Raw genomic sequence first — 25,734 nt, forward strand, 5'->3', positions numbered from 1 at the left:
TCTACAGTAGTACTGTCACAGTATCTACAACTATCAATATAAAACAGCCCTGGGAAATACCAGAAAAACTGCCACCTTTGCCGGCATCCTGGAGATTTAGGGATTGCAACTGAGGGAGGCATCAGACCAGAACACAGATGGTGCTGAGAAGCAGTTGCATTTCAGGCTTGGGTATCACTGTCTTCCCCAGTTCTTCACTCTCCAGCAGCAGCAAGAACAGGTAACATTTAGGATTTTTATCCCACCCTCTTTCTTAGTGGCTAGATATTAGCCAAGGAGACACAGGAACTGGAGGTTAGTGACTAACTAACACTAACACTAACTGTTGGTTAGTGACTAAATAGGATGCAGAACTATGTGACAGGACCAGACTGAAGGAAAGGCCCTCTTCTCCCACCCTCAACCCTCACACTGATCTGATCTTGAGGTATGGGAACTATTCACCCTTCTCCCAATATTGTTGCTCATCCTCCCTCACTGCTTTGAAGCAAGTCAATTTGAGACAGACCTGAGAAGAATAAAGCACAAAATCACATGAAGCACATGCCTAATTAAGAACTTAGCTTGAAAGACTGAGATGAATATTCAGGTTTGCAGTCAATGTTGTGAGGAAGATACATGTTTGATACATTCAGTAGAGATGAGCTCTTAAGGACCTGACTGTCTAACACCAGTAAGCGTTGACTTTTCTTATTTTAGCTGACATTCTACAAGGAAAAGTGATGCTCTGCTGTTCTCCTTGCCTCTTTCTGTCAGGTTTGTAGTTTGAACTGTCTCCACCTCTGAACTAAACTTTGAAGGAACCATGAAACAATCCTAAGTCTTTGCATGTTTCAGAATTCAAATTCACAACCACCAAAAACTAGGCTGGTATTGTAGTTTGAACCTTTTGGGGGATGCTCTACTGATCACGGAAGTGCTCTATGCGTGGTACCACTAATTTTGTGGCACTATTGGAGATACTTCCAATTTCAGCACAGAAAACAGCACAAGCAGCAATAGCAAAATAACTGAGCAGAGGCATAATTTTTTTTAGTAGCAACATTACTTTGGAAAGCTTAACTAGACAACTTGAAAAATAAAGCCTGAAATGTTTTCAGTTATATGTTACGTACTGTTAATACATAATCTTAACTACACTCATGCTTGGGTTTCATTTTTATGCCACCCTATGAACGGCTTTTCTGATGACACAAGGTAATGCTGTCAGATGACTAGCTCATGCTAGTCACACCAATAACTTGCTCTATCCAGGAGCTATAGAAGCCTCCAGCACTTCACAGCCACAATTGTTGCTACACTTGTAAGGAGACATCTCTGGCTTTGACATTAGTAAGTTTACTAAATTTGGTATTTCCTTGACAAAAGTACTATTCAAGATGAACATTCAAATAAAGTTCAGCCTATGAAGAAAGTAGGAACATACAAGAAAAGAGCACATGTACAGTAATGGAGTTACTCCATCCACATCTTAAGATTTACGGCAAATTACACTGACGGCAACAGAATTAATTTGACCCTCCCATTATAACAGAGTGCAAGATTGGTGTGGCTTCTTGCGGGAATGCTGACTGTCTAAACCCTATCAATTTCATGCTACTACTGCCCCATCATCTAGACGTTTTATCTGGCATTTTACAGCCATCTGAGACTATGTCATCTCCTTACTAGCATAATCTGTTGAAAAATTTCTAAACCTGCAATTATAAAGTCTTCTGTGCTCTAAAATCTTCAGCTGCAGATGCACAAAATTTTCACATCTGCAAACTCGGAAAAATGACATGATACAAACCAACTATGAACATTTCAAGCTACCCGAGCAATTCTAGGAGTCAGTTTTTAATGCAAATGTAGATTACAGAATCAATTCTGCTATAGAGCATCTAATTAGAGATGGCAAGTCTAGATTCTTGAACAAGATAGTTGCAGATTGACTCCATATCCGACATATTCTTTGCCTCCAAAGGAATAATTTATTCAATGCAACACTATTATGGAAAATCTAATGAGAAAGTTCAGTAACTTCCACTCAAATGAAGAAACATATATATACAGTATTCCATATTAAATTTTAAAAACACCTGCTTGTCTACATTTTACACTACAATCACAATATCCTGGAAGCCTTATTCTGCAGTCTGTGTCCACGAATAAGCAATTACCACTATGAGTTTTGCATATGGTTTTTAAAATGGAAGTACACTACCCCATCAATCACATAATGAATTCAATGCACTATGACAGTATTTCTCATCATGAAAATGCTTGGTTGTGTTGAGTTTATAACCTTGGGAAGCATGTATGGACATTTAAGTCAGTTTCAAGTACCCAAGGTAAGAATTTTGTACCAGCAATACCTGTAGGCAAAAGCACTTACGACAGGTAAAGAGCCTTTCCTACTGGCCACGACTCAAACCCAAGGTGTTACAGACTCACAGTAAGAATGGAGAAAATACGCACAGAGGTCTACATGTGTAAGAACCAGTGAAACAGAGGGCGGTCCTGTGTTTACCTGAGCCAAAACTGACATAGCTCTGCAAACTGAAGAGCAACCAGGCAATTTTATCACAGAACAATCTCACATTCCTTTCTTTTTAACTCAGGCTGATGTCAGCAGAATGGTTTTATTAGATATTAAATCTAACACAAAGATACACTGCATGAATTGTCCCCAGTTAGAACATTTATATATAATCAAGTACTTATGCGTCCACAAATCTTTTTTCTGGTATTCTCTAGATGCGTACCTACCACAGTTTTATGTGGAAGATGTTATCACTTTGCACACTCAGCTGGAGCTTCTGCACCGCACTAGACAACACACACCCAAGAGTCAAGAACATATTAACTCTTTCTTTCACAAGGGACATGGAACATGCTTGCACAGATCTTTTAAAGCTGACTGAAAGACAATTACTATGTCAAGTCTGCCAGAAAGAAAAAATAACAAGCTTTCGCTGGTGTAGAGTTTAATATTGTCCTAATGCTGACAATTTTAAGGCATCAAATATAGAACTTTTGATTGTTTAGACTTTATGAATTTATCTCAAAATATATGGATATGTAACTACTTTTTGTATTGTGAGACAAACCTCAACTACTATTAAGTATTTGGTGAAAGGTCCCAAGAGCACCCTACGTTTACAGAGGTCCAACTGATCTTTAGGGGTTTTCTTGCAAGTAAGGCCGTTTGAAAAGAGACATACACATCCTGGAAGTTGACTGTCAACCAGAAGTCTAGTGTTTGATACGAAAACTGGCAGCAGGACTACCATTCTGAGTTTCCTCGGGTTCAAAATTGGTCACGGTCCTGCTTTTGATTTCAGACTTCCTAACGCTGAACAAACACACTCACACAGAAAAATGGGGCGAAGAGTCCTTTGTTATACAAAGGATAGTTAGTATGCTGATGCAGTAAAATGTCAGGGAGTTCTGTGGTGATGTGGCCACCTAACTTCAGAAGATGGAAATTCTGAGTCAAAGGAGGATGAAGTTTCTGTTCCTGGAATCCAGCCAAGCAATGAAACTGTTTGTAATACCATTAGAATAGTTCCCAATGGGGAAGAACAGCCCAGGCAGAAAAAAAAAGCTGCAAAGCACAACCAGAAAGGAACCTATTTTTTCAGGTCTAACATTCAACTAATGTTCAGTGGAAAGCCTGAAAAATACCAGAATAGTTACAGAATAACCATTAAGAATATCAGAATGTCCCCAATGTGTTTAAGGAGGATTACAGCATTCCTACCGCCACTACTTGGCATGGTATTTTCACTGTCTGCAGTAAGATGTCACGCTTAGCAAGTGCTAAAATCAGGAACTGCACGCTGCCAGTGGCTTAATGATATGAAATTCTAAAGGGAGCATACAGTTGCTCTGACTTCTTCAGAGAGCCCAGGGCATCTTCAACATTTTTGCTCAAGAGCTGCAAGCTTTTTAAAGAATTCCATGACCACAGCTTATACTTTTCATACAATACACCACATCTGAAGCCATGATATGCTTCCCATCATCACCGTAGTGGGCATGTATCTGCCTACAGTTTCAGAAACTTTGTCTAATGCCTATTAGGCTTTTTCATCACTTTTTTCTGTCTTGCTTTTGAACTATTCCATGCCTCAAGGCAAATTATTAAGAAAAGTGCCTGTTTTATCAATACTAAAAGCCATACTTTGCCAGTGAAGTCTGCCATTCATAACATTTAACAGTATTTTACACCTAAGAAGAAAGCGATGATTTCTTTTTTTTTCCTTTGGACAGACAAAATTCCCAAGAGGTTTCATTGATAAGATACGAAAAGAATAATTTGAAATTCCTACAGGGAAAAATTGAATGCCGACTTTCCTCTCTACTGGACACGCACTTCACTGCAGATACTACACTATAACTGGCGTCAATACTGACGGCAATACTGGTTCCATATATTTTGACAGCATCAGCTTCTTGAGAGGCATCACTTCTCTGCCCCATACAATATTAACTACCACAAACTCAAAAGGCCCTAAAAGCATTAGGTCTGTTTCTTTCCGAGTGCTATTGGGCTACTTTGTGGAGCATTAGCCTCCAATCTTGCAACTCTGAGGGCTTTGCAACAAATTAATGTTCAAAAAGAATGTTTCTTCCAGATGAAACAGATTCATACTGTACTTGTTTTTAACATGATGGAGGCAGCTTAACTTCAGGACCTTCTAAGTTAAAGGCTGGTACATGAGAACCTGGTTGGCAAAAAGCAACTCAAAGGCTATTAGCTGAATAATGTATTTTAAGAAGAAAAATACTCTTTGTGTAAAAAAAATGTGATACTAGAAATCAATGGGCTGAACGTGACTGCTTCACAAGAAGTGACTGGGAATAGAGGACGGCTAGCTCCCAAGCCACTTTTTTCCTGGTTATCTACTACAGAACAAAGTAACCTGTAACACCCAGACAATTATTCTGGACTCTTATTAAACTGATCTCAAACACACTACCTGCTATTCTGTAACAAGATCTAATACATATCCAGAAAAGCATACTAATTTTTGTAATAGTCTGAAATACAGAGTAAAGGAAATTTCTTATTCATTGTGGATACTTTTATTCTATTTTAACTATTTGGGAGTACGTGGCACAGTCATAATCTCTGCTGCATAATAAAATCATATATATGCTACAATGCAATGACAACTGTGGAAGTACTAACTACACCAAAACGCAGTTGAACCAACTTCACAATTACTTCTCATTAAGTGAAATTAAGGAATCAGTCTGGACACAAGATTTCTACCCTGTAAAATGGAAGACATAGTAAAAAGTAAACAGGGCCATTAGAAAGGCTCTAGATACCCACCATCCCATGTAATATTTAAGCAAGGACAATCTTATTTCTGGCAGGACATTTAAACAGTTACAGCAACACAGAATAGCTTTAGCAGAAACTATTGCATCTACCCCTCAATAACCTATAACCTGTTGTTTGAACTCCCATGTAACATGAGAAAGAGTAGGTCCAGCCAGAACTGGACATTAGGTATCAAACCACTGTATATATTATGTCAACATATTTTTTTGTTAGCACACAGAAATTAAAAGAATCAGCAGCTTTGTGGTTGCATGTCAGCGGTCTAAGTCAGTTTAGCGAGTTAAAATAAGGTAGTTTCATCCAGTATTCCTGTTCCTTAAATATTTGCTCTTTCGTATACCTCTCAATGCACCTCCTGTTCTTCCTCTTGCAACTAGCTCTTAGTTACCTGAATTCTACGACTACACTTTTTTCCAATTGTCCTTTCTGTATGTAAATTAAGTTTAGTCGGAGAAGCTGGGCACCTGCTCGACTCCATCTGTTGCAATGTTGACTTCCTGACTTTTTACTACAATGATTGCTGAAAACATAAAAATTAATGTTTCAGAGTGGATTATACAAAGAAAGCATCATTAGAGCAGAACCAGCCAGTCTATCTAACTTGAATAATTTCTGTCCAGTGATGGAGGCTGGGATAAAGACCTAATTTTAGCTAACAAATACATCTGCTGAAATTCTGCTTAACCCTCCAGTAACCTAGCATAAATAGACATAAATATTGCATTCACCAGGCATGTAGCAGGGATCAGGCAATTTTCTGCTGTGAGTATGTATGTACGTAGATATACATATAAAGCTACCTGCAGAACAAACCAAACTATATGCCCAGGGTTTGCAGAAACCTAGAGATAGATCTAATTAAGTCCTAATCAAATAAAGCAGAAAAGAAAAAGGCATGAATACAGCCCAAAGTACAAAAGCATAAGGCAGGGGGGGATTCAAAACTCCAGGCTGCCTTGTACTAAATTGCACACCCACCCAAATTTAACTGTGGCAGTTATCCTTCAACTGACCTTTGCTAGTTAAAAGGAATGCAGAAGCACTCCTAATTCGCTTCTGTACCCAAATCAAACAAGTTAGCTTAAATCACAGCTAAAAAGCAAACCAATCTAAGGATGGCCTGAACTATTTCACCTGATTTATTTCACATGATCTATTACTACAGTCCAACAGAAGGGATGGTGGCTGCCAGCTGAGGGCAGAAACACTTCCAGCTGTTTGCAAAGTGACTGCATATTCTTACACTAGAGGAAATTCGTGCGGCAATAGGATGTCCCCAATAAAATAAAGACCCGGAAAGTAGATGACAGCAGGAAGTAGTCTTCATCCTTCCCTTCAATACACAGATTGGAGTTTATCTTTCTAACCATATTTTGCATTCTTGACCCACTTTCAGTGTCTGATTTATTCTGAAATAAGTATGGCAAGCAGAATTTAAAATCAGTTATCTACTACATTTTATTTATATTTTTTATAATGTTTCAAGTATGTCTAAATAAATAAAAAATTAAAAAGGCAAGTTTTCACTGAATTAATGCAACCTGCTCAGAATTGTACTTAAAGGTTACCAACATTTCTTTAAAAGACTACACAAATGAAACACAGAAGTTTAATAATAAAACATTATTTGTTTTTTATTATGTATCCTCACAGAAACACTACAGATTAAGTGCACTGCAGCGACTATAATGCTCAGTGTTTAAGACAGTATTCTTAATTAATATTAAACTCCTGCCTTGTACAATTAAAGTTGCATGTTTGTTTTCTCATTACATGATGGAATTTGTAGCATTGCTTAGTCTTAGTATGCTGTACCTATCAAACTATTTCACTGTGCTCCTCTGTCACACTTTAGTAAAATCCAATTCATGTTCAGAAGTGACCTTAAAGGGATTTAAAAAAAAATACAATACAATACAAATGTGGAGGAGGGGGAACACTATTAGGATGAGCGAGGCTTAATATTACACACATATGCTTATAAGCTGTGATGCTTTCTGTCACAAACGCTATTATAGAAATATTAATAGACTACACCCACCATTGTCTCTTCTATCCTATGTCCAGGAGCATGTCCTTTCCAAAACACACCACCTCCTTGACCAGCTGGCTACATTACTACAGAGTTTGATAGTTATAACCCTTCTGTCTTACACTAATGAACAGTAAAAGGGATGAGTTTAATTCCTAATGCCACTTCATCAAATAACAAGTACTGACTTGAGGTACCATGCCTTACTCTTCTCCTCCACTGCCACACGAAATGGGGTAAGGTAAAATGAATGTCCGGTTGTTGATGAAAAGGAACGGGGAAAGAAAGATAGTAAAGCAGTAGGATCAGTGGCAGTTCAGGCAGAGCTGAAAAGAGGTATATTGCCAGGGATACATGAGAGCTGTTGGGAAGGACCTAGCAGAAGTTCTCAAGGGATAGTTCTTAGGTCATACAATCCTAAATCTTCTCTCCCCCTTGCCCTCCAGACATGAATTAAATTGGGCTGTTCCAGGACCTTTCACACTCCGATCCCCACTGGACTGTATGCCCTCTCAACTCCCTCTTCACAAATGCAGATTTAAATTAGAAAACTAGAGTTAACCTTCCTGATTCAAAACCAGGATTCAGCTCTAGATCGCCAACATCCCATATAACTATTTAAGCAATGACAATCTTACTCCTGGCAGAACTTTAAACAGTTACAGCACAGCAGAAGAGCTTTAACAGAAACTATTGATACATTCACCCCTCAATAACCCCATGACCTGTTGGTCAGGGAACTCCTGGATATCTGAGATGGGATCAGGGTATGTGCCAATACAGTAGCTCAGCACCACTGGAAGAAGGGAGTTTCTCGCTCCCTGCATCCAGCTGCAGATCCTGACACCTACACTTACAAGATTTCTGCACATTGCCTTTAACTTGTTAACACAGCAGAGAACTATCTGAGGAAGTATACAAGAGATGATGGAAAATTCAGGAAAACTGCTCCACTTGATTAGATGCAAATAAGGCCAATTTATACCGGTGAAGACAAGCTTAGAGCACCTTGTCATATTGTAGATATTCAGAGTCAGGCTCTACTCAAAGCACTGTGAACAGCTGTCTTATCAGCCACAGCCATTTCCTGGACATTCTCGAAGGAACCTTTGGAATCATCTACCATGTGTTTTCCAACACGGAAATAATATCCACAGGTACTCTACCACAGCATATTGGATTCTGAGATAGAAGACAACACTGCTTAACTTCCCAGGTAAAAGCACTATTCAACTGATACTTAAAAGCTGTTCTGTGGGTTTTTCCTCTTGAAGACAGCCCTGAAAGAAGACAAGCAGATTGAGATAGTATATTTCATACAGTACAAAGCAAACCCATGACGCACATAGGTAAGAATGTTGTGTTGAAACTACAGTATGATGGAAGCATAAGGAAAAAGGGATCCTGAAGTTGACTTACCAAAGCAAAAGCCAGAAAATACAATTCAGTGATGATACTATAAGCATGACATACTGTACACAAACCATATCATCCAGTATTCTCCCAAGCAAAAACTGGTCTTTACTGTGGGAGGGTGGGGCAAGCATTGGTGAACTAGTGAAGGATTACAAAATTAAAGCACTAGAAATTCTTGGGCTCCTGAACATATTAAGCCATAGGAGAAAAATTACATTTGTCTTCACTAGCTGACCTGAGCCATCACAAATTAGGATAATGTTGCAAATGTTTAAGGTAGCCTCTCCAGTGTCAAAATCCATTTTCTATTTGGCAAATGAAAGATTAAAACTGTTACAGAGTAAAATGAATTGTGAGACATATGCAACAGTTTTTCAAATACTACTTCAGACATCTGACATTAGATAAATCATTCTAGTCACCTCTATAAGAGAAACCAGTCAAAACACAGCAGCAATACCCAGATTCCTGGAAAACTCACACTGCATTGGCTTTCATGTTTCTTGTTCTACAGTAAAGCAAGCCAAAGAGATGCCCACTTACTTCCACTGTTAACATCAATATAATAACGCCAAAGCTCCAATCTTGTTTTGCTGACTTTCTAAATTAGAAGAATTGCAACTTTAAGGCATTTTACCTATTGCCAGAGAAAGAAATAAAGGCATTTTAAAGGCCTTTAATACCCAAACTATAAACCTGAACTGCCTTTTTCAAGATATACATTCCAAACAATATTTATGAAATTCTGAGTTACTCAACAGAACTTCCAAATGTCACTTGGGATAAGTTTAGAATAGGAAGGAAGGAAGCACATTCAACATATGCAATAGACTACAGAAATAAAAAAAGCTGGATAAACAAAGAAAAGTATTCAGGACAGGTAGGGCTGGTTTTATTATGTTTTGCTTCTGCAACAAGAAAATTAATTGCTGTATTTTCAAATCCTCTGGTTATAGCACACAAGTATTCTGTTCAACACACTGTCCTCCCAGTCAGCTGCATCCTCAAACAGGTACTTTACACCCCCAGCGTTCCTTAAAATGTCCATCTATTGCAAAGATGATGGGAATAAAAGTAAATAAAATCACACTCCTTGTTGCTGGATTTAGCTACCATTTATAATATAACAATCACAAAAAAAAAAAAAAAAAAAACGCAGAGACTGAAAAAAATAAAGCAAAGAACTCACAAAAGCTGCCCAGCCATGTGTTCTAGAACAGTTTAAAATTACAATTACATGCAATTTTTCCTTTCTGCAAAATCCCTTCGCTATTCGCTATTCAGCAAACAGGATAGATGGTGCCTATGAATACAGTGAGTCACTCTTTTCAAATAAATGTAAATAATACTGTGTAAAATGGTCTAGAAGATAATAGCAATCTCATTAAGAACACCACCAAAACTCAGTAATCAAGCCAAACTTGCATCCTCAGTTGTAATGTAGTTTCCCAAGGGTTTTTTGTTTGTTTGTTTGTTTTAAGTGAGGAAAGTTTTGAACAGGTATTTTGCAACTCTATCTTCATAGATTACCAGCTGAACAGAATTCCAACATGCTCTTTACCTACCATAACCCATATAAATCAACTGCCATAGAAAATTATATGATAATCATTGTAACACCTGGAAGTAATTATCATTACAGCCCACATACCCCAGTCATTCATATTAGACAGGCTCTTTAAAAAGTAGCATATGATACTGGACTTGGGTCTCCCATAGCAGACAGACACCTTAAATACCGTTTCCCACTCTTGAGAAGCGCTCATGTACAAACACTCAATTATCCTTGTTTAAAAAAGGCAATTTCTTTTTCTAAAGCACAGGGATATTGCCTCACTTAATAGCAAGAACTTTTGAAGTATGAGAAACATTTAATTCTCCATATGCCAAAGGAGCTTTTAGCCTGGGAAAGAGTAGCAGGAAGTTGGGAAATACAGAAGCTGATCTATTTTCTTCGTATCTATATCCTTAAATTCATTCCTCAGGCTGCTTCAACTTATCTGAGGTGTGGTGCAACACTAGGGTCAATTTCACAGTACCTCTCAAGCCCAGACCTACCATCCATCTACATTAAAAATACCTCAGCTTGATCGTCAACAACAGCTCAGGTCACAAGCTCTGCTCAGCTACAGGGCCAGAAATGAAGTCTATCCATAGGACAAACTATAAATTTTACTGCAGACGTGAAGCACAGAAAGACTATAGCAATACTTGTCCTAAGTTCACTTTGTTCTGCAAGCAAGTGGTAAGGCTGATGGTTAGAAGTTTTGCTAAAGGTGTTAATAATAATAAAAACATCTGCATATGCCTTGCTACAGGGTACAAAAGCAGCAGCTTTAATGGCTCTGCCGAGTAGAAAGAAGCCCTTAAGATTAGCCCTAAAAGTCAGTACAAAGGTACCTCAAAGGGCTTGCAGAATGGAATTTTCAAAAATTAAGGAGGAAAATCTGCAGCACATGCAGACTGACATTAAATGGGAAATAACCTGACTGAATCAGAAGAGATACGCCTCCCTAAACCCAGACTAGCCCCATCCCATTACCTATAGGATTTTACATTTTCCCCACTAGCTTTACTGTCCAAAATTTTTACTCACTTTCCCCCCACCAGTTCAACATGAGAAATTTAAAAGCATGAGTATTAGGATTACAGGCTGCTAAAACCAGAGACTATTAAAGAGAATTATGATAGGAAGCAAAAGGTAACCTTTATAACCCACCCTAACCCTATGTAATCAAATCAAACTTCCGTTTAAAAACCAGAACATATTAAGCCGCTCAAATAATAGGGTATCTGCCAAGAAAAGCCCATTCAAGGATTTTCAACATAGCATTTGGTGTAGCTAGTCAAGTGTTTGTGAGTATTCACTGAAGGCCCTCTAAAAAAGTCCCATGGCATTAAAAGCTAAACTTGCCCGTTCAGTTCGACCCAGCCTCCATAAAACATTCCAATACATTTTCCTTTTCAAGTTTCATTCTGCTATCCACAAATCAATAAAAGGGGCAACACTTTGCAAGCATTCTGTCTTACTCCTATGTTTTCCAAAAGAAGACTATAGGGATAGTCTCTGTACTCAACCATACTCCGCATGTGTTTTATGAACACTGCCCTGCTTACCTTCTCATTCACAACCCCACTACTGTACCCACGTGAAGCCTGATGAGTTTTTCACCCTAATTACAAATTGTGCAAGTGAAAAAAGAAACACTACCTGCTCAGTAAAGATGGTAGAAAACAATAGCAGAGATGGAGCAGAAGGTTCATTCTTATATTAATGTTATTTTATGAGGCCACACGGTGAACCACTTTCTGGCTGCAGACTAACTGATCAAATCTAGCCCAAGGTCTCCCCACTCACAAAGCACAGTCTTTGTTATGCCTTCAACTCTGTCCAACGTTCTTTTTCTAGATTGCCCTTCTTCCATTAATTTTTTTTAAAAAATATTTACCTATTTTTGCAATTTCCTAAGCAGTGGAGTTCAGTGCAGTCACATCTTGACTGTTAACACAGTATCGACCTTCTAGAAAGTTTACTTGGCTTCAAAACAGCACCCTCCAAGTACATAAACAAGGAAAGGCTGTTCAAGCCCCTGGACATACAGGACTTGTAATCTAGAAAGCCCCAAAACCCAGGGACTGACCTGTGCTAACAAGTTTCTCAAGCCACTTTATACTGCAATAGCTGGGATCAAAAAAGATGCCTGATCTGGATCTTCCCTACTAAAGAGGAGGGAAGGGGAAGACACCTGACAGGCTACTCTCCAAGAACATAAAAATCTCTGAACTCGCCTTTCATGAACAGAAAGGCCTCATTAAATCAATTTGGAGACTATACTAGAATATTTTTCCTACTATAATAAAATGGGTGAAATGAGTTTGAGCTACCTGGCTACCTGAAATCCTGCTAAAATTATTAGTATTACTAGGGTATGAAAAACTTCCATCATTCAAATGTAGTATGTCGGTATGTTACGTTTAGGAAAAAAGTCACAGAATACTTAATCCAACTGTTCATTAAAAGTATACAATCTTTTAAAATATATTCCTATAAAATAGAAATAGATTGATTACTTCTTATTTCAAAGAATGAAAAAGCTTGTGAATTAAGACACTGTAGTTAGGTTTTTAATATGAATCTCATGACATTTGCAACATCTCAAAATCAATCCAAAGTGACTATATTAAAACTGTACTGGAATCAAATGCTTTCCCAAGGTCTGGAGGTTGTTGGAGATTATAAACAAAAGGGAGTGTTTGGGAAAAGAACCCTAAAGTGAAATGTTTCCTAAACAGATCCACATCCATGTATTCACCTTTGACAAGATTATGTGATGGGTTGAAAGCCTCCAGAAGGATAGCAGTTTGGAAATGACAGTGGCTGCCACCCCTCAAGAACACATTTACCACGCAATCTGCTGTCTATTTGCCCAGCAAGAAGTCTCTAGCAGCTAAGCAATGGCCAGATGTATTATCTGGGTGGACCACATCTGACCAGAGCCTACACACTGCGCATTGTTGATTGAGATTATGAACACTAGCATCCTCTTTACAATTTTTCCCCCCTTACAAACATCAGTTTAAAGTACTCTCATTCACTGCTACATATCCCTTCTTTTGTCACTCCTGTTGCTCCAGTATCTTAACAAGCTGTTCCTATATGTATACATGTCTCCTCCCTATCACTCAATTCCAGTTTACCCTCTAAAACCAGTTGCTATTTACATTCCCTCTCAAAATTCATACTTTTCCTCAAAAAGAAGAAAATAAACTGCAACATAAAAACTGGTGGTGGGCAGGCTCTGGGAACTCAAATGTTACAGTATTTTGACAATTCATCTCATTGAATCAACCCACCGTGACTGCTTTAGAGGAAGCACAAAGAAAAAAGCAGGACTGCACTGTGGGTGATAGAGGAGAACTCCTACTCCAGAACGCAACCATTGAATCAGCTAACTACAACACAAACCCACAACCTTACTCTCTCCCAATGAAATCAATGCATTTACACAACCTCCGGTGTTTGATCAGTTCTATACACCACTTCTAATATTCACTTGAGTCACACTTTATATTTTAATGAAGCTTTCATATCATATTTATAGGTGTTAAATTAAATTTTCATTTTAAAAAGTTCCTAACACCTCAAGAATCCATCTAGCAAACATGATTTGAGCCTAGCAAAACCTGTCTTTTTGGCTGCGTGCAAGATAAAATCCTAACTTCCTTTAACTTGCCTGCCTCTGAAGTGCAAGCAATGACACCAATCTCGTATTTATTTTCACCTGTTCATCCCCATCCACCAAAGCCTGCTAACAGTCAATGGTGGTATCAGTGATAAGAAGGTGGATTGCTATCATATATATAAACCATACTTCCCACTAGCACAATTAAGTTACCTCAGTGAGGTTTGATAAACAACGGTCACCCTGATGACAGTTAAAAAGCTGGTGGTTTGAGCAATCGGTGATGTTGGTTTGGAAGAGGCAAAGACGTATATGAGATTGTGGTAGTGCTATTCAGTACCAGGACAATAGGAAACAAGATTCCTGGCAGTAGTAGGTAGGCAAATGTAACAAAGGTCACAGTAACGCTCCATCCTGAACATGCGAACTGGTATGGAGAGGGTCTCATGCACAGACACAGGAGCTTCTTCATTCCAGCTTAAACCAGCTTTCACTCCTAAGACAACTGGCATTAATCTGGTGTTTAGCAAGCTGTTAAAATTCTCAGGGAAGGACGAAAGTTTGATTTAACGTCATGAGATATGATTAATGATTCAGATACAGTTCTTACACGTGCGACAACGCTAAGAACTGTGCAAACTGAATGAATGTTACTATTTTAATATCACTCTCTGAAGACTACTGATGTATCAAAGGTTGTTACCATTTTAGTAGTAGTATCAGGATGCAATGATCTTGCTAGATATATCCAACCTTATATGTATACACATATATACACACACACAGAGACATATAGATTATTATGTGCGTATATATATGATATGAGCAGCCAAATGAAACAGCACATGGACATGCTGGAGCTTTACTTTTGACAAACCAGTGCATAGGAAGTAGTCCTGGTTCAAGTACTCCATAATTTTTATTGCCTTGGTTCAGCACCCATGCTGGCATTTAAGGCAACATCTGACAGAAAGAATGACCTCGCTTGCCAACCGAGCTAAACACAGTGTTCTACTTTCATGAGAAGTTTTTGCTGTACACTTGTATACATGTAGCACAGAAATTACGCTCTTGGTCTACACAGCTGCCAAACCAACCAACAGATGAACCAAATTTCAGGCATGAAACCTGTCCATCCCAATGTACCATTGATGTCCATTTTTCACGTTCCTGGCCTGATAATGAAATCCTGAAGTTAAATGCCGGATGCCTGTCAATAGCTCAGCTTAAACTCAGTGCTGACTGACTTCACATATCAGCTCATCTGACCTGACTTGCCAAAAAGCACACACATTTTTCAAAGTCTTTGGACCAGCTGATGTACAGAAGTTAAACAAGACATGAGAAATAAATCAAAATAAAGTGGCAATACTATACAAAAGGGGTGTTCAGTGGGGGGGGGGGGGGGGGGGGGGGGGAAGTAATCCTAGTAATGGCAAACAGGTTACAAGTTTGTAAATTACAGTATGGTGACCTCAGAATACAGGTTTGTATTTTCCTCATGCAGGCACTGTATTATAGCAGAGATCAACAGCAAAAGTTGTCCTCTCTGTTGTCTTGGCCTACTGTATTACATTGTGGTCATTTCTGGAAGAAATGCCAACTGAAGTCTCAGAGGCTAATTTTACAAAACGAGCAAACACACACGCCCTGGAATCAAAACCTGACTTTATTGTCAGAAACGCAGCTTGAAAGGGATGCTAGAAAAAAAAGTGGTATTTGATTCAATTAATGTGCAGAAAACCCAAGGCAAATCTCCCTTTCCTCCCACGCCAGATCTCTTATGTTTCTTATGTCCATACAGAAAACTGGACTCCTAAGTAAAGGGGAAAGCTTTCTACACCTTAGAGGCAACAATATTTTTCCATTCAAAAGAATAAAATGAGGAGCATTAGGCAAACCAGTTATCAAATATTCCTCAGCTTCCTCTCGGTCACAAAACAAATACTAGAGAACAGGTGATTTAACACACTGCAAGCTATCCTATTTAAGCCTGACAGAAAAATCAAAGGAATGGAGAAAACTACGGAACTCTTCCACCAGCAAAGACTATGGCCACTGTCATGAAAAAAAGAAGAAAATCCAGTTTACCTGAACAAGCTGCTAAAGAATTGGTTAAAAACATAAAAATAGAGCACTGCTTCTAATCTCTTCTCACAGGCTCCTTTCCCACATTAGATTCAGACTTGTAAGACCCTTACAACTGTAAAAAGCCATTCCTACCTAGTTACTCAACAGTTTAGGAGCAACATCATTTTTTATTCTTTGCACCAATACTGCTGTTGCAATAAAGCCCTTTGTTTTTCCTCCGTTTGTACCATTTTAGGTTCTCTTTCCTACTAATTAACTTAAGTGCATTTGCCTCTACCATTTCTGGCATGCAGCAACATGACACTGGCATGATTCTTGACATTTCAACTGCCTCTCAGAAACCTGCAGTAAAATCAAAGAGTTTTGTCAACTTCATCTATTCTCTAATTAACAGGCAGCAACGCCTTCTGTTTGTACACTCAGGAAGATAACTTTGCATCAACTTATACACTGCTTAAACCAGAAGTTTATCTTTACAACCATGCAATGATTATAAACGTAACCCCTACAGAACCTATTTTGATTTCCTTCAAGGCTTAATAACAAAAGTTCTGCAACTAAATGCTGTAAAATTCCTGTAAAATTCCGATACAGTTGTACAAAAATGTAAGCTGTGTGCTAAAAAGTTTCCTCCATGATGAAGGAAAGCCTTTTTGCTTAAAGTTAGATTAAAAGAGACTGAAAACTACTTCACAGGCATGTTCATACTCTCATTGCAGATGTGTTTGACTGTGCTCCCTCCCCCCGCTGTTAACTTTATTAATTGAAAGTTTGCATTCCTTCCATTCATTTGTGTTAGCAGAAAAAAACCCACTTAAATTATGGGCAATTATTTTATGTTTTGAAGATATTTTGAGATATTTGGCTTTCACATCACAAAGCATGTATTACTTCAGACAGCATTTAGAAACAAAGCAATTCCTTGTTCTCTAGCCACTACTCTGAGCCATGATTTGTGAATGGATTACAAGGGGGGGTGGGGGCGGGGGGAGCAGGGGGGGGTGGACCCAGCCAGAAAAGAGGAAGTTGTGCTTTTGAAACTATCAAAGTGGAGCCCATGCTTTGTGGATAATTTCAGTGACAATTTCAGATCAGTTTAACGCAGAGTATCTACCGTGCATTTTAAAATGAAGCATCTCGTCTCTTTATTCAATTAACAGTAAGACTCAAGAAATAAAATTTTAAATTAAAACCAGACAATTCGTTATTCCAAAGTCATCTGCTGTTTACCCTACGTCAAGTTCTAAAAAACCAGGGATTCCTAGGATGAAGTAGCCAGTAATAAAAAAAACCCACTGTCGCGTTTTCACATTTAAAAAACCTGTCCCACCAGTCCCGTCATCTCTCACTTTGCCTTGCTGGAAGGAGCGAGTGCAGCATTTCTTGATCTTACACATAAAATGGTTTCAGTCCCCTCCAACGGGGAAAAGAACAGACAGCTTCTACAGGAGGGGAAGCAATCTTTCGAAAAATCAAGATGCGTGGGAAACAGCACAAGTCCTTGGGCTCAGAAACACAGCTCTGAAACACCTGGCAGTAAATCCATGTCACCCATTTCACCGTAATCCCTCAAGTCACTTTTATGAAGATTACTTCCTGCAGCGCATTCCTCACCCTCCTCCCTCCACGGCCGACAAGGGCTCCAGGATCGGCCACTCCGAGAAGCCGCCCCGCACATCTGGGGACCAACGCGGCGACCGAAGGACCCAGACGGGGTCACGCCTGCTACAGCTGCTCCATTCTGGCGGCGGCGGCCGGAGCCCCGCTCCCCGCCCGGCCCCCACCCGCGCCACAACTTTCCCCGCGCCCCTCGGCAGCGCGGCGCGGAGTCCTGCCGCAGCTCCGCTGGGCCCGGGGCACCCCCGCCGCCCCGGCCCCAGGTCGCCGCCATCGCGCTCCCCCCCCGCCCCGCGGGGGACACCCGAGCGCCCGGCACAGCCGTTTGTTCCCCGCGCTGCCCGCCCGCCGGACCCTGCCCCGCGACGACTCCTCACGCCTGTCGCCGCGCACCGCGACCCCTCGGGCTCCCCCCGGCCGGCCGCAGCGTGTCCCGCCCGCACCGCCTCCCCCCCTTCCCTCCTCCCAGCGCGGCCGCGGCTCTCGGCTCCCTCCGCCCGGCGGCCGGGGGAACAGCCGGGGCGCAAGTTCGCGAAGTGGCGGGGCGGCAGGCAGGCGGAGCGGGCCGCCCGCCGTCCCCGCGGCCGCGGCGGGCGAAGCCTGAGGACGCCCCCCCCCCCCCCCCGCCCCACCGCTGCCGCCGGGGCTGACGGCGCGGCGCCCGCCCCGGGCGCGCCCCGTGAGGGGGCGGCTTTCCCGCCTCCCCGTCCCGTCCGGCAGCGGCGGGGACTCACCAGGGGTCGAACTCGTGGATGATGCTCTCGAAGCGGATGACGGCGAAGAGCCGGGAGCTGAAGCCGGCCAGCCAGGCCAGGAAGAGGATGGTGAAGGAGAGGAGCGACTGCCAGCCCGCCGGCTGCGACAGGCCCCCCGACAGGCCGCCTCCGCCCGCCGGGGGGCCACCGGCAGCCGCCGCCGCCGCGCCGCCACCGCTCGCCCCGGCGCGGCTGTTGAGCAGCGCCACGGAGTTGGCGGCGGGTTTGTGCTTGTTGTCGGGGGCCGAGTGCTCCGCCATGTTGTACCCTGGGCTCCCTCGCAGCCTCTCCGCCTGGCGCGTGCGGGAAGGAGGCGGAGGGTGGGTGGGGGACGGAGCGGGAGGAAGGGCGGGGGCAAGGAAGGAGGCTCGGCAGGGGAGGGGCGGAGCCCGCCCGGTCCCTCAGCGCTCCTCACCGACTCCCCGCCGCCGCCGCCGAGCTCAGCCGAGCTCTGCCTCCCGCCGCCGCCGTCACCATCCCAGTGCGGCGCGGGGCGGGCGGGCGGGGGGCGCGGCGGAGGGGGCCGGCGCGGCGCGCGAGCCCGGGGGCGGGGCCCGTGACGGCAGGGGGCGGGGACGAGGGGCGGGCGCGGGGCGGGGGGAGGGGCCGGCGGCCGTGCGCGCAGGCGGAGGGCAGAGCCGGGGAGCCGCGGGCGTGCAGACGGCGCCAGGGGGTCGCGTTCGCCCCGCGGGCGCAGGCGGGAGGGCCCGGTCGGGCGCGGGGGGCGGAGGGCCGGGCCCCCCCTTCCCAGCGGTTTGACATTGCCGCCCTCCAGCGCGGGAGGAGCTACGGGGAGGGGCGGGGCCGCGAGCAGAAGTGGGGGGGGGCAGGGTAGAGGGACCAATCCCCGCAGTAGCTCTGCTAACAGGAAGTGCATGACGGCCTGTCACAGAGCGACAGGTATTTAAAAGGGGCGGGGCAAGACCAGACAGCCAATCGGAGCGGCGGGATTGAAGGCGTGGCGGCGCGCGGAGGGGAGGTGGCGCTCACTGCCAGCCATTAGGGGTGGGAATAAAAGAAAAAAGAAAGGGGGCAACGGTGACTGGCGGCGGTTTGTTCCAATCGGAGTGAGGCCAGCGAGTCACGTGGGTGCCCTCAGGAGCGGCTATCGCCGCTGGCGGCCCCTGGTGCTGCGTCCGGGCGCTGCAGTGCGTGTGGGCTGGCGGGGCGGCACCGCTCCCGGCATGCTCTGCGCGGGGGCGCTCGGCGCGCGCGAGGCGGAGCGGAGCCTGCTGGGAGTCGTAGTCTGTGCGGCGGGGGCGTGCCCGCGCCCCTGAGCGCGCGGGGGCTGCCCTAACGGTTGTAACGGCGCCAACGGCCCCTGTCTCTCAGGGGAGCCTTGTGGCGCCGCCCGCGGCGGGGCGTGCGTGGCAGCGGCGGCACCAGCCGTCCCCGGGGAGCCCCGGCGGCTCACCTTCCTCCGCTGAGGGGGCCCTGGGCTGGCGTTAAGCGCTGCTTGCTCTCCCCTCAGCTCTGGAGCCCGTTTGTCTCTCATGCTGTGAGTCTGCTCTTCGATACTGCGCCTCTTTGGGGCTCGCTTCCCTCTGATGGTGTTTGTTTCAAACGTGTCATTACCCCGTTGGAAACGGTGTTGGCTGCAGCACGCGTTGTGCCAGAACCTGCCCCTCAGGCAGCTGGGAAGGGTAGCTGGGGGCAAAGCCTGGCCAAGGCCGGGGGCAGCTCGCTGCCCTCACCCCGGGGCAGCCACCTGCAGGGCGCCCGGGCCCACCTGCCCCTGCTGGGAGCGCTTCCAGGCTGGTGCAGAGGCCAGCAAATGGAAACTGGTGTTTTGTTTTGGGTTTGTTTTTTTTTTCTTGTAAGTGACTTCTCTTTTAGTCATTTTCATAATGAAATGCCATTTGGGAGTCCTGTAACTTCCTCAAATATTTTGTGAAACCAGTGGTTACAAAGAGAATGAAGAAAATGAAAAGTTACTGATGTTTTGCAGTCATGGTTTTTGAATGGTTATGCTGACCTTCATTCTACTCTGAGATGGCAGAGGACTGCCTGCTTTTAGAAGCATGGTACTAAGCACAGGCAAAATTTAAAAAATCAACATGATCGTTTACAGCGTTTACACCAACAACTTTTGTGACTTTTATGTAGGGTGGTGTTTTTCAAATTAAATAGCTTGGATTTTGTTGTCTCAGCTTTAGGCATTTCCTTTGATACACAAACATGGCTCTTCAGAGGTCCTGAAGATTTGCAGTTCAATTTCACTGATATCATTGGGGAATGTGCTGGGCCTTAGCTAACTAATACCATTCTAATTAGTCCTTGCTATTGCCTCTGGTTTTATTTTATTTGCCAGAGGAAGAAAACAGTGTACTACTTTATAAACAAAGTAGAAGTCTTTCTATTAAAGTTGTTCTTTTAGTGGAAAACTCTGTTTAACAATTTGTAGAGCATGTAATTATTTTTCCTCAATCCTTGTGTTAGTCAACAGCTGTGACTGGGTCACCAGGTTTGAAAGCAGAGTTATTTTAAGGTGTGTGTGTGTTTTAAGATGAGCACTTCGATACACTGTTGCTCTTAAAAGACTCCATTTTACATACTTTTTTTAGAATAAGGCTTAGGAAAGCATCCAGAAAATTTTGAGGTTCAGTTTTGCCAAACCTGGCTTTTGAAAGACTATGGGTTTTGTTTGGTAGGATTTTTTAAATTTGTTTGGAGGTTTTTTAATACATGTTCTTTCTTACTCTTGTTTAAATAGGCCAACAATATGTTTGACTTAAGTTAAACATTTGACCCTTTTCTAGTGGTGTTAGGCTTTTTTTAATGAGCTGACCAACTGGCATTTTAAGTGAAGGATTATTTATTATTTTTAATTGGCTCATGAACAAAGAGTAAACATGACCAGAAATTTGCAACTATCAAGTCTTTTTCTAAAAGACATTGAATGATTTTACAACATGCTCAGTCCTGGTGTACTTTTCTGAAATGACAATGCAGTATTTCCATTCTCACAGTTGGGATTCTGTCTCTTCATAACAGCAGTTCAAGCTTAACAATGCAGTAGAGGAGCTGCTTTAAATGGTGGTGTTGTAGATAGAATACCTGTGTCTTTTCTTCCTCCCCGACCATTTCTCTTGATATTAAAGGGCCAAAAAGGACTGATGATTCATGTCAGCTGGAAAAAAAAATGTGTATATCAGAACTTATTTTTATGTAAAATTCAGTATCAATGTTAATTTCACTATTGCAGATTGTGGTGTGGATAAGGTTATATCGTGTTTACTTTAAATTTCACTGCTATAACTTTTACATCCAACAGGGAGGTTATATCATTCTGACTATGCAGACAGAGTTAAATCAGACAATTTTCAGAGCATAGACAAGCCCAGACAATGTGATTTATTTGAATGCTGACTAATGGTAAAGTGCTGCTTTGTTGTTGCTAACAAATGATATTGTTGCCTATTCATTTTCAAACTGTTCAAAAATCTGTACTGTTGAATACCTCAGAGCTTGGGCAATGAAATCTAGCAGCAGAAAAAGCACAGGTCTAGTGAAAGCTTTTGTTAGTGTTTCAGTAAATATATTTGAATTTTTATATGAAATGAGTTTTAGTAGTTTTACAATAAGATTGAGCGAAGAAATGTAAATAGATGGAAATTCATGAACTCCTATAGTTAGATGCAAGGATTCAGTGATTTTGATACTATACTGCCATGACAGCAATGGAAAGTTCATTTCTGTAGAGGAGGTGCAAAACATGTTTACTGAAAACTGCATTCAACCCATATTAATAGCTTGATGGGGAAAGAGGTTTTTCATCTCCTTTTTTTTTACTTCCCCCCCACCCCCATCCTCCTGTGCTCTCCCATTTATTTTGAGGTGATTTGGTTTGATTTGTTCCACTGTGTGGTAGTGTTTTCTTTGAACAACAACAACAAAAAAAAAAAAAAAAACCACAAAAATGTTCAAATTAGTGACTGAGGAGTTGACTTTGTGTAGTAGTTATGAACCATTTTGCATATAGAAAATCAAATTGCTATTCTGAGCATGTGAAATAATAGCCAAATGCCTTAAAGGGGAAAAAAAATATTTCATTTCCAAGCTTCCTTAATAACAGAGGATAATGCCAAGTGCAGAATCTATGTTATGGCTGTACAAACCAGAGCATCTTGAAAGTTGTGGAGCTGCATACAGGAAAATCTCAGATGAAAGCTCCTTGTTCTTTAACACAGCTACCATGTGTCACTGAAGTTCAGTCTGCTATTAAAAGAATGGCAAACAAAATTTTTGCAGAAAAAATTGCACATGGACATATCTGGTAACAAATTATTAGTGAGAACTACAAGCTTCTGGTTGGTGGGAAAAATTAAAACTTTTCACCAAACCTTATTGGCAACGATTCAGCAGTGTTTAACAGGAGTAGATACCTTAGTTTAGACAGGTATTTGAAGAGCAGTTCAGGTTCCAACTTTGTAGTTCTGCAGATGAACAAGTTTGGTGTTAAGGATTTTTGAGGATGGCCATAGAGATTAATGATACAGTACTTCCTGAACTGCAGAATATTACAATGTAAATAGCACAGTTGAGTGTAACTTCATGTGGCAGAGGGTGCCTGATTTCAGTTATGTGCTTGGATGATCATTGTTTAAAAATTATGACAATGTTTAAATGAGAGAAAACATAATGCTCTTGCCTATAATTATCCCTGAGAATGCCTAAGTTTAATGTGTTTAAAAAATAACTATCTATTAGTCTCCATATAGACAAAATTACATGAGTTTAAAATAATTTTAAAATCAGTTTAATTCAGCAGGTGCAACCCTTTGTGGATATGCATAAATCAATTAATCCAGCTGTAAACTGATACAAGATTGTCTGCAAAGAGCTTTGCACCTATGTAACTGTAACGAGGTTTCTAATTGATTTGAATTAAAACGGCCCAACGTTTAGACAAGGCCTTCATCTAGCATTTCAGTAACAGTAGAAACTTGACTTAATCCTGACAGTGTTCTACTGGTGGTTTCTCCTTTTCCTTTCCAAGACTTTAGACATGTGTTGATGTTCCTCTTCTGCTTCTCCTGTTTTAATTATCCTACTTGATTTCCCTTTTCCATGACCTGAACAATGGTAAAAATCACTCTGGCTTGCACACACAGGCCTGCAAGGTGTTACAATGCTTTCTGCTCTCCCCAGTCAACACCTGGCATACTCTGCTACTGCCAGCACCTTTTTTATCAACCTTGTCTTCACTTATTGTGAAGAAATGGGGGTTTTCCCTCTGGTGGGCTGGTACCACCTCTGCAAAGTCCCCATCCCTTGTTAGAAAAAACTGAGGGAGAGGCACAGACTGAGACTTTCTTTAAATAAATAAAAAAATACCGTATTCAGGTTATAGATGTGTATATTCTAACCCACATCCATAAGTGCTGTGCAACATTTAAAATCTGCAGACCTCTGAAGTACCTTTCTTGAAGTGTTGTTTTGTCACCTCTAGTGTTTGCAAGCACCTTAACGAAAACTTGGTTGTTCTTGGCAAATGCTGCAGCCAAGTGTTTGTGCAAAACTTTCATCTTATTCCTTCTTGTAAGAAGAGATGTGCTGCCTTGGGGATGATCAGCAAAAAATAAAATTTTAAGAAAGGCCATTTTCTTCAGGAACATCACTAAATGGCCCATCAAATAGCTGAACAGTGGTGTTTAGCATGTAAATGGTAAGTCCTCAGAAGTTGTAGATACTGGGTCTTATTAAAATGTTACGTTGGAACAGCAAAGCTGCTAAGGGAACCGGCTGGAGGGTAAATCTAACCTCTGGGGAGTGGAGTGAGAGATATATCCATTTCAAATGTATGGGATCTGTTACTGCTTAGTTGTGATGAAGGTGAATTCTGGCACTGTATTCAAGTGAGGGGAGAGCAGAACACAGGAAAGAAGCATTCTGGTGTTAGCTGTAACACCAGCTGCATGTTACAGCATCAAGTGAGATGTGGAAACAGCAAAGAGCAGAGGGACAGAGGAAGAAAACTGGTTTTATGTTGTTGTTTAAAGCCTGTTGAAATCTGTGGGTGTTATTTGTTGATACAATTTTGACCACCCTTCAGTTGTATTTTTCTTCATTGCCTCCTTCAGACCAGAACATTCCACAGAGTTCCTGGTAGCAACTGAATGTAGGGGAAGGGGAAGAAGGTAGTTTGCACGTTGTACCATAGTTCATCAAAACTTAACTCTTCTGATTTTAGTTTGGCTTATAAATTAGAGCAAGTTGTTTAAGGTGGTAAGTTCTACAGTATTGAAGATACTTCATTATCTAATTTAGTAGGAAAAAAAATGTAATGGTGAAGTATAGTATCAGCAAAGGATTCCCCATGCCTGAAAATTTCTCTTTATTGTGCAGTATTTTTCCATAATTGGGCTTGTAGTCCAAACTTGCATAGCCTTGAGGAAAAAGAAGTTTACAAAGAATTGTTTCTAGTGCTTTTCTGTTGCTAGCAATTCAAACTAATTGTCTTCTTGCTGCTTTCTAGACTACTTGTAGATATTTTTCTCTTCAACTGCTGCATTAATAACTACATCAGAATTGCAAAGGAGTTTAAGTCATTTTGTTGTGGAGTGAAACGTGCCAAAATGCACAATGCAATACAAAAGAGGAGCTTATGGGGGATTTGGGATAAGGTAATTTCAACCCATCCTCACATACAGATCTGAAGTGAGGACTGCATCATTGTCGAAAAGAGAATTCAGCAATGACTACTTTATGACTTCATATGACTTGAATTTTTTTTGGCTGTCATCAAATGGTTAGAGGCTTCAAAAGTGGAAATACTGCTGTATTGCAGAAAAGTTAAGAGGCCTTTAGTGACTTCTGTCCACATGTGAACTGAAGCACAGTGGTCTGTGATGTCTAATCTGTAGGTCTTCAGTTCTTGCCACAGGAATCTCTTTTTGTAACTGACTGTAGCACTTAAATCTACAATTAAAAAAAATATCAAAAACACATGCCAGAAATTCATCTGGATAACAATAACTCTCAGTTTCATCTGGAACAATGAATCTTAATGTTTAAAACCCTATCCTGAGAAAACTGATCCCACAATAATTAATCCTTACTGCTAAAGTCTCTTTTTATGCATCCCTCCTTTAAATATTTGTTCCACTTTTGTAGGTCTTAGGACACTGAAATCCATATTGATACTTCATTCCAGTTACTGATAGGTGCTCCCAGACCTAAAAACCCAGTTAGTATTTCAAATTAATCTCCTAAAAGAGAATTTATAACTGCAAAAGGAAAGCAGCCACATAAACCTGATGCAAAAATAAAGATCCTTTTCTTATTTGACTATATAACAAG

General features: G+C 41.7%; 1 protein-coding gene and 2 long non-coding RNA genes across 3 annotated transcripts in view; 2 read left to right on the forward strand and 1 right to left on the reverse strand.

Moving 5' to 3' along the window:
• STT3B (STT3 oligosaccharyltransferase complex catalytic subunit B) overlaps window positions 1–18,903 on the reverse strand; it is a 52,756-nt gene extending 33,853 nt beyond the window's left edge. Inside the window, exon 1 of the mRNA XM_040592536.1 lies at window positions 18,412–18,903. Coding sequence (XP_040448470.1) covers window positions 18,412–18,692 — 281 coding nt within the window. The 5' untranslated portion in view covers window positions 18,693–18,903. The remainder of the gene's footprint in view (window positions 1–18,411) is intronic.
• Window positions 36–11,048, forward strand: LOC121087482. Its single transcript, XR_005827629.1, has 3 exons — window positions 36–294; window positions 5,099–5,101; window positions 11,037–11,048. It is a non-coding gene; the product is annotated as an uncharacterized LOC121087482 (long non-coding RNA).
• Window positions 18,904–19,671: 768 nt separating the features above from the next.
• Window positions 19,672–25,734, forward strand: part of LOC121087751 — a 32,897-nt gene continuing 26,834 nt past the window's right edge. The window contains exon 1 of the long non-coding RNA XR_005827722.1: window positions 19,672–19,930. This is a non-coding gene — a long non-coding RNA (uncharacterized LOC121087751). The remainder of the gene's footprint in view (window positions 19,931–25,734) is intronic.

The sequence above is a fragment of the Falco naumanni genome, chromosome 4 (genome assembly GCF_017639655.2).
Source record: "Falco naumanni isolate bFalNau1 chromosome 4, bFalNau1.pat, whole genome shotgun sequence".
NCBI lineage: Eukaryota > Metazoa > Chordata > Aves > Falconiformes > Falconidae > Falco > Falco naumanni.